The sequence below is a fragment of the Myotis brandtii genome, unplaced genomic scaffold (genome assembly GCF_000412655.1).
Source record: "Myotis brandtii unplaced genomic scaffold, ASM41265v1 scaffold703, whole genome shotgun sequence".
Taxonomy (NCBI): Eukaryota; Metazoa; Chordata; class Mammalia; order Chiroptera; family Vespertilionidae; genus Myotis; species Myotis brandtii.
In genome coordinates this window covers 436,138-445,773 of record NW_005370760.1, presented here as the reverse complement: position 1 = coordinate 445,773, position 9,636 = coordinate 436,138, and the positions used below count along the sequence as shown (strand labels likewise).

The 9,636-nt window shown below is 42.5% G+C and overlaps 1 protein-coding gene and 1 long non-coding RNA gene across 2 annotated transcripts in view; one reads left to right on the top strand and one right to left on the bottom strand.

Annotated features, from left to right (window-relative positions):
- Positions 1-4,225, top strand: part of GJD4 (gap junction protein, delta 4, 40.1kDa) — a 22,341-nt gene extending 18,116 nt beyond the window's left edge. Inside the window, exons 5-6 of the mRNA XM_005882302.2 lie at positions 693-828; positions 2,666-4,225. Of these exons, the coding sequence (XP_005882364.2) occupies positions 726-828; positions 2,666-3,702 (1,140 nt within the window). The 5' untranslated portion in view covers positions 693-725 and the 3' untranslated portion in view covers positions 3,703-4,225. The remainder of the gene's footprint in view (positions 1-692; positions 829-2,665) is intronic.
- A 1,904-nt stretch (positions 4,226-6,129) lies between these two features.
- On the bottom strand, positions 6,130-7,935 carry LOC106724072. Its single transcript, XR_001359823.1, has 3 exons — positions 7,924-7,935; positions 7,471-7,479; positions 6,130-6,159 (listed from the first exon to the last, which is right to left on the bottom strand). It is a non-coding gene; the product is annotated as an uncharacterized LOC106724072 (long non-coding RNA).
- Positions 7,936-9,636: the final 1,701 nt, after the last annotated feature.

The window sequence follows — 9,636 nt, the reverse complement described above, 5'->3', positions numbered from 1 at the left end:
AAAGGAGCAAAGGAGCTATGGGGGAAAAAAAGAGGAACATCTGTAATAATCTGAACAATAAAGATTTATTAATTAAAAAAATAAATAAATAAATAAAAATTAGCCTGCTATATTTGGTCAAACATTTAATTAATACCCCTAATGCCTTGGCAGGGCCACATCAAATGATTTCTTGGGCTGGATGTTCCCCAACCCTGCCAGGAATTGAGAATGAGGACAAGAGCCTTTCGGGTTATAATGGGTTATGCTTCTCTTAGAGAAGACAAATCATGAACATTTTAGTGTTTCTTTAACAAGTGAGATGGTGTGGAAATGTTTTCAAGGAGAAAACACCTTTTTTCATAGAGAATTTACTTGGCTAGTTAACAGAACTTTTCTTTCTTGGATTAAAGTGTAGTCACTTCTATTATATATCCTAAAGCCTCTGTCTCTCCTGGTGGGGACATGTGAGCACTACTAAGGGCCTGGAATGTCCCAAGAGGGTAAGAATAGCCCACATGAGAGATGACTCCTGCTGTCTTCTGGTCCCTGCAGTTGTCAGGAACATTTTGCCTTAGAGGCAAACAGCTCGGGGGCGTCTCAACAGAGACAGAAAAACTGACCTCTTGTTCCTGGGCTCAAATTTTTCCTTTCATATTTACAGCTTTCATTTTTAACTCTTTTGTGGCTAACATACATTTGTTTCTCCAAAGATTTCCCACCTCCTTGGAGACAACAAGCTTCTGATGTCCCCAGCAGCCTTGAGTCTTCAACATTCTGGAAGCATGGACCGTTTGGACTTGCTCGGGTTCCTCATCATCACGTTAAACTGCAATGTGACTATTGTGGGTGAGTACAGGAAACACCCCCAAAGCTCTTATTCTGTTTTTTGTTTTTATTGGTTTTCCACACCCACACCAACACAAAGTGCAAAGGTCTGTGCACTGCTAGAGTAAAAAGGGGCTGTGGGTTCAAGCTTCTGATTTCACCATGGTTCCTCTATCATTTAAGGAAGTCTGGGTGTGAGTGTTTTTCTCTCCTGGGGCCTCTTCTTGCTGATACTCTGGTGGTGAGTCTAAAGCCTGAGCAGGTGAAAGGGGTAACACTTCTCTGGCTGCATTACCAGGAAAAGATAAATTAATGCCTCAGTTATGCTTTCTTCTTGTTCTAGAGTTTAATCTTGAAGCTTAATTTGTAAAGATTAGCAATTTCTTTTGTGCTTTAAACCAAATCCCAATTTTAGTTATATTTTAAACAAAAAAAGTAATAAGGACTTCTGAATTTAGTGCAGATAAGACAAATTTTTAGAGAAGTATGGGTGTCCTAGAAAAAGGGACTGAGAAAAGGATTAGTCGTTGATATTTTTCTTACTCTTTATTTTGTATAATTGAAACAAAATCAAGTTGGTCTTTAAAAGTTTGAGTCAATAACTTTATCACATAATAATATTATTTAACTGACTTCATTTATAATAGAGTTTTGTTTTTCTATCAGGTGATGTTTTCTGTATCTCATCACAAAACAAAGTATTTACAAATTATTTTCACTGAGTCTTAAATATATTTCAAAATAGTTGACTCATGACATGAAAAGAGGACTTTTGAAGTTATTTTGATTCCCCAGGTTGGCCATATTTATTCATGATAAGTTGAAAAAAGACAAACCTCATTAATTCATAATAACTGAAATAGGGGAAAAGGAATTCTAAATTACTGAAAATTCTGAAAAATTGAATATTCTTAAATAATTTTTTTGTTAATCCTCACGGGAGGACATGTTTATTGATTTTTAGAGAAAGGGAAAGAGAGAGAGAAACATAGATTGGTTGCTACCATAAACATGCGCTGAGTCAGGATGGAACCTGCAACCTTGGTATGTGCCCTGATGAGGAATTGAACCTACCACCTTTTGGTGTACGGGACACACTCCAACCAACGGAGTCACCCGGACAGGGTTTAAAGAAATTTGATTCTAAGGGCTATAAAGCAATATTAAGTACAATCCCTATTGCCTGGCCGGTATTGCTCAGTGGATTGAGCCTTGTCTCATGAGCCAAAAGGTCGCTGGTTCAATTCCTGGTGAGGGCACATGCCCACATTGCAGCTCCATGCCCAGTAGGGGGCATGCAGGAGGCAGCTGACTGTAGTTTCTTTCTCCCCCTCCCTTCCTCTCTCAAATCAATAAAATATGTATTTAAAAAAATAAAAACAAGTCCTGTTATTAAATGAAGGAGGCCTTGTGGACCATTATCATAAATAAAGACTTATTGTATTTGCTCTACACAGTTACAGGAATGCACTAACATCCTTTAAAAAGTTTAATCTCCTAAAAAAGTAAGATCTTATTTGCATCATTCATTTTCTCAGCTCAACTTTCTTTCTAGAACTTTCAGTCCAGGAGACATTACCAAAGTCTGAATTAGCAGAGCCAAATTAAACATTTTCTGTAATTACGCTTCTTTAACATCTGCTAATTTCAAAGCATTTTACAAACAAGTAGTTCACACAGTGTCTGACACATTGTAAGTGCTAGATAAATATTTGTCACATGCAAACTAGGTGATACTGTTGCTGTGACTAAAATGCATGCTTTTGGACCTTACACTTCACTCTCAGCCCCAGGATATATGTAAACATCATTGTTAGGAGGAAGTCTGTTTTCATGGTGGTGCCCTTCTCTTTTCCAGGGAAGATCTGGCTTATCTTCATGATCCTGCTAAGGATGGTGGTGATCATTGTGGCTGGGTCCCCCGTTTATCAGGATGAGCAGGAGAGGTTTGTGTGCAACACTCTGCAGCCCGGGTGCGCCAATGTCTGCTATGATGTCTTCTCCCCAGTGTCCCACCTGCGCTTCTGGCTGGTCCAAAGCGTGTCTGTTCTCCTCCCTTCAGTGGTTTTCAGTGCCTATGTGCTGCACAAAGGAGCTGAGCTCGCTGCCCGGGGACCCTGTGGGCCAGATGGTGGTTCAGGAAGCCAGGACCTCGAAGACCTGAGCCCCAGGGATAGGCTCTGCCCTCTGCCCTGCAGGGAGGGGCGCAGCCTAGTGGTTCCAGACTTCTCCTACGGCTACATTGTGCACCTCTGTCTCCGGACCCTGGCAGAGACAGCTTTAGGGGCCTTGCATTACCTCCTCTTCGGATTCTCGGTCCCCAACAGGTTTTCCTGCACCCACTCTCCCTGCTCTGGCTCAGTGGATTGCTACGTCTCTCGGCCCACAGAGAAGTCCATGCTGATGCTCTTTCTCTGGGCACTCAGCGCGCTCTCTGTGCTGCTCAGCGTGGCCGACCTGCTCTGCAGCTTGGGCAGGAGGACTCTCGGGGAGCCGGGACCCGCCGAGTGTCCCCGGGAAAGGAGGCCAGATCCGGTGGTGATGGATAGGCCGGGGGAGGAAAGGGTGTTGCTAGCACACCGGGGCCTGTGGACCAGAGGGCACGGTGCCCACAGCCCCAGTGGTCAGTGGGTTGTGTCGGGGCGGATGGAGCTTCCAGAGGAGGATGAGAGTGAGGGGCTGTCCTTTACCAGCGACAAGGTCTCCAGGGCTTGCACAGAGCCTGGGGGCAGGCCTTGCGCAGAGGTCCCTCCGGACTCCCGAAATGAGCATCCCTTAAAACCCCACCGTCTGCAGGCCCAGCACTGCCCGTCCAGTCTGTGGCAACCCTCAACCCGCCAGGCTGGCGCTGGGAGCGCCCCTCTCCTGGGGACCAGAAGGTCCGAGTGGGTGTGAAAAGGGCGGCCAGGCAGTGCAGTGACTGAAAGACTCGAACCCTAACATCACCTTGGCACGTGGAAAATCTTTATGTTCCTGGAGAATATCAACGGGCAGGAAGGCCAGCTGGCCTGTGACAAGGACTTCGTGGGACACACACAGACTTGTACTATTGATTTAATTTAGATCACCCTGTCTGCTGAAAGAAACCCTGGCATTCAAATTTGGACTGGAAGCTAAAATGATTGATTACAAAGTGTCAGGTTGCTTAGGGATTATGCTATACTCTGACTGGCTTGTTATCTTATTCTTTATCATAGTATGTGCTTTATGTAAAGCATGTTCTTTTACATTAACAGAGTTCATTACTGTTTTAATATTTTCCAGTGAATTATTATGAGTCTTTTTCTTTTTCTTTGTTTTTCATTTTTTCCTTTTTGTTTATTTTTCTGCTTGGATAAAAAAAAAGGCACCTTAAGCATGTCATCAGTAGAGACACATTAGTTTAACTTCTCCAAACCCCTTTAATAAAATTAATGGTGATTGCTTATGATATCCCACTTCATACTTCATTGTTATAGGAGACAAATGACAAATGCAGAAAATATGACTAGTTGGGGTTTTTAGAGGCAATGTTGATGGTTATAGCATGCAGATGAAAGGTGCACAGAATGTGGGTTGGCCCTGACTTACTTGTTTGTTCTGTGTCTCTGAGTGGTTGTCCTCACTGATTAGAGGGCCCACTTGCACTGTTGATGAGTGGCCCTTGCGCTGTCCCACGCTTGTAGGTTGGGTTTCATCTGTGTCCTTTAGAGGAAAATTGTACCTTCAGGTTGCGCTGAGTCTTCATGCTCCAGTGTAGCAGATGAGAAGCATGGGGAATGCTGTGGTTTCACAGTTCTTGCCCCTCTGCTCATGGAATGGGCACAAGCTCATTGCTGCACTTCTCTGTGTTGCTTTGGTTTGTGTGACTCTGTTAGATCTTTAATGCTGCCTTTAATTGCCTGATGGGAGGATGCAGTGCAGCAGAAAGAGCTACTATGGGACAGGACAAAGAGGAGAAGCCATCTGTTATACTTTCAGAATTTACAAATATCCTCTGGTCCCCAAACACAAAATGGTCGAGGAAGACATTACTCTCACCATTAAAATACTAAAAAAGGTGAACAAATGTACCTATGAAATCAATGGACATTTAACTGTTCTAAAGAAGACTTTGACAATGAAATATCTGCCAAGATGGAAAATAATATCCTACTCACTGTATCTACAGGCTATTAAAGCAATTGGTTACAACTGAAAAAAAATCATCCAAAATTGATTTTGGCATAAAACCAATGAATGTGCCTATATTTAATATATGCAGAAAATCAATTTCTTTCTCTCTTTCTCCTCAATTTATTGAAAACTGAGTCATGACTCAGACCCTTTTCTTCAATACTTAGATCAATGTCTGCACATACAAATAAGTCTGTTTTTTGAGTCTGATATTCCTAAATGATTCAGGGGCAAATCTGGTTTTTGTCTCTTGTAGCATGCAATTCTGGTGGACTTCCCAAGGGTAGGTGTAGTCTTAGAGATATAAGGATTCTCTAGGGCTTCATTACTATTCCCCACCCCCCATCTTTAAAATATCACCAGTAGACAGAACCTAGAGACAGGACTTGGCTGGAGATCCTAGACAGAACCTAGAGAGAGAACCTAGCAAGAGAACATGGCAAAAGATCCTGGACAGAACCTGGCTACAGAACTTGACTGGAGAACCTAGACAGAACCTGGCGACCGAACTTGGCTGGAGAACCTGGAGAACCTAGCGAGAGAACATGGCACCAGAACTTGGCTGGAGATCCTGGCTAGAGATGAGAACCTGGCTGGAGAACCTGGCAACAGAACCTGGCTGAGGAACCCAACTATGATGATCACCTGAATGCTGCCTCCGTGTCATTCCTTCTTCGCCTACTCCGTCCACACCTATGGGGAACCCCTGGCACGTGGAAAATCTTTATGTTCCTGGGGGTTGGACCCCAACAATTGTATACAAATAAAATGGATAAAAAAAGAAAAAAAAATATCACCAGTAAACCTGAGGAATCATTCGGCATCTTGCTGTTCCTATAGCCAGACACTTAGCTCTTATTCATCAGCCTGCTGAGCTGTTCCTTCTTCAGAAACATAAATACCATCTAACATTTTTCTTATATCCTTATTGTTTTTTTTAATCCTCACCCAAGGATATTTTTCCATTGATTTTTTAAATAAAGAATGGAAGAGAGGGAGAGAGACATCAATGTGAGAGAGACACATTGATTGATTGCCTCCCCACCTGCCCCGACTGGGTGGGGATCAAGCCTGCAACCCAGGTATGTGCCCTTGACCAGAATCGGACCTGTGACCCTACAGTCTGCAGGCCTAGGCTCTAAGCACTGAGTAAAACTGGCCAGGGCTGATATCCTTGTTTTTAACTGTTGTGACTTGCTGAATTTAGTACAATTCACTGTCATTTTCTTCAGGAATGAACTCATCTTTCTGGGCTTGAGATAATGAACTAGCAATACCTGACATCATCTGAAATCTAGGGCTGTATTTTTCACTTAAGAAATTTCTGATTTCAACAAGAGAACCATTCTTCTGAATAAAAATGTTGATGGATAATTGAGCGTATACAGTCCTCATCTTGTAAAGAAAGCCCAGTGTAACACCTTGATCATGTCTGTACATGACTGCAGATGGTGGGAACAGTGGCCAGTTCCTTTCTATTTTCCCACTGTTTGTCAACCTGGAGCCTCTTCTCTTTCTTTCCAAGGAGGTCGAGTTCTATATTGATGTGATTGAAGTCCCTGGGGTGCTTCAAAACTGTATGTCCCTTCAGAGTGATGTCCACATTTTCTGGAATGTCAACAGTCTGTTTGTTGAAAATGGTCTTCATCCTCACAGTAGCTGTGAAAAATAACTTTATTACTATTTTAAAAGTAAGCTCCACAGGCCCCTCATACCCCCAGTGTTAGCATTGATAATGTTGACTGATGGAATCAACTCAACTTTGGTGGTGCACACCCAGTCAAGGTACCTGGATAATAGCTGTGAAAGGAAGGTGGCAAATGCTGAGCTGGGGTTCTTTCTTGCCCAGGGCCCGAGTGAAAACTGGGCGTGAACAAATGTACCTATGAAATCAATGGACATTTAACTGTTCTAAAGAAGACTTTGACAATGAAATATCTGCCAAGATGGAAAATAATATCCTACTCACTGTATCTACAGGCTATTAAAGCAATTGGTTACAACTGAAAAAAAATCATCCAAAATTGGTTTTGGCATAAAACCAATGAATGTGCCTATATTTAATATATGCAGAAAATCAATTTCTTTCTCTCTTTCTCCTCAATTTATTGAAAACTGAGTCATGACTCAGACCCTTTTCTTCAATACTTAGATCAATGTCTGCACATACAAATAAGTCTGTTTTTTGAGTCTGATATTCCTAAATGATTCAGGGGCAAATCTGGTTTTTGTCTCTTGTAGCATGCAATTCTGGTGGACTTCCCAAGGGTAGGTGTAGTCTTAGAGATATAAGGATTCTCTAGGGCTTCATTACTATTCCCCACCCCCCATCTTTAAAATATCACCAGTAGACAGAACCTAGAGACAGGACTTGGCTGGAGATCCTAGACAGAACCTAGAGACAGAACCTAGCAAGAGAACATGGCAAAAGATCCTGGACAGAACCTGGCTACAGAACTTGGCTGGAGAACCTAGACAGAACCTGGCGACCGAACCTGGCTGGAGAACCTGGAGAACCTAGCGAGAGAACATGGCACCAGAACTTGGCTGGAGATCCTGGCTAGAGATGAGAACCTGGCTGGAGAACCTGGCAACAGAACCTGGCTGAGGAACCCAACTATGATGATCACCTGAATGCTGCCTCCGTGTCATTCCTTCTTCGCCTACTCCGTCCACACCTATGGGGAACCCTGTTGTTCCTGGGGGTTGGACCCCAACAATTGTATACAAATAAAATGGATAAAAAAAGAAAAAAAAATATCACCAGTAAACCTGAATCATTCGGCTTCGCCTACTCCGTCCACACCTATGGGGAACCCCTGGCACGTGGAAAATCTTTATGTTCCTGGGGGTTGGACCCCAACAATTGTATACAAATAAAATGGATAAAAAAAGAAAAAAAAATATCACCAGTAAACCTGAGGAATCATTCGGCATCTTGCTGTTCCTATAGCCAGACACTTAGCTCTTATTCATCAGCCTGCTGAGCTGTTCCTTCTTCAGAAACATAAATACCATCTAACATTTTTCTTATATCCTTATTGTTTTTTTTAATCCTCACCCAAGGATATTTTTCCATTGATTTTTTAAATAAAGAATGGAAGAGAGGGAGAGAGACATCAATGTGAGAGAGACACATTGATTGATTGCCTCCCCACCTGCCCCGACTGGGTGGGGATCAAGCCTGCAACCCAGGTATGTGCCCTTGACCAGAATCGGACCTGTGACCCTACAGTCTGCAGGCCTAGGCTCTAAGCACTGAGTAAAACTGGCCAGGGCTGATATCCTTGTTTTTAACTGTTGTGACTTGCTGAATTTAGTACAATTCACTGTCATTTTCTTCAGGAATGAACTCATCTTTCTGGGCTTGAGATAATGAACTAGCAATACCTGACATCATCTGAAATCTAGGGCTGTATTTTTCACTTAAGAAATTTCTGATTTCAACAAGAGAACCATTCTTCTGAATAAAAATGTTGATGGATAATTGAGCGTATACAGTCCTCATCTTGTAAAGAAAGCCCAGTGTAACACCTTGATCATGTCTGTACATGACTGCAGATGGTGGGAACAGTGGCCAGTTCCTTTCTATTTTCCCACTGTTTGTCAACCTGGAGCCTCTTCTCTTTCTTTCCAAGGAGGTCGAGTTCTATATTGATGTGATTGAAGTCCCTGGGGTGCTTCAAAACTGTATGTCCCTTCAGAGTGATGTCCACATTTTCTGGAATGTCAACAGTCTGTTTGTTGAAAATGGTCTTCATCCTCACAGTAGCTGTGAAAAATAACTTTATTACTATTTTAAAAGTAAGCTCCACAGGCCCCTCATACCCCCAGTGTTAGCATTGATAATGTTGACTGATGGAATCAACTCAACTTTGGTGGTGCACACCCAGTCAAGGTACCTGGATAATAGCTGTGAAAGGAAGGTGGCAAATGCTGAGCTGGGGTTCTTTCTTGCCCAGGGCCCGAGTGAAAACTGGGCAGAGCATCTCTGTGTCCTTCTCCTATTGGAGTCTATGCTCAAGTTTGAATTTATAAACAAGTGTGATTTTATTTGAGTGGCCTGGGCAGGGGTTGCTTTGTCCACTCTGCTGATGCCCGCAATCCTTCTATCAAACAGAGACCTGAGTTTGTTCCGTGGAAAGATATACATAGTACTCATAGCAATGGGTATAAGAGGAAAGGAGAGAGGTAAGGAGTCAAGAGTAAGACTCTGAATTCTTATCCCATGTCCATCATTACTTAGCAGGTCACTTTATTCTTCTGAGTCTGTTTCCTTCTCTGAGTGAAAGGGACCCAAACTGGATGGTTCCTTAGTACTCTACAAGTTTAGAAATCCATCAATGAGATATGTAGCTCTCATTCATTTTAACCTGATAGGGGTTAATTATCTAGGTCAGTGATGGCGAACCTATGACACATTTTTTTGGTTGATTTTTCTTTGTTGAATGGCATTTAAATATATAAAATAAATACCAAAAATATAAGTTTTGTGATTTTTAGGAAAACCAAGATGGCAGCATAGGTAAACATCGGAGATTGCTGCTTAGCACAACCACTTCAAGAATACAACTAAAAGATGGAACGGACATCATCCAGAACCACAGGAAGGCTGGCTGAGTGGAAATTCTACAACTAGAAGGAAAGAGAAAAGCATACCGAGACTCAGAGGAG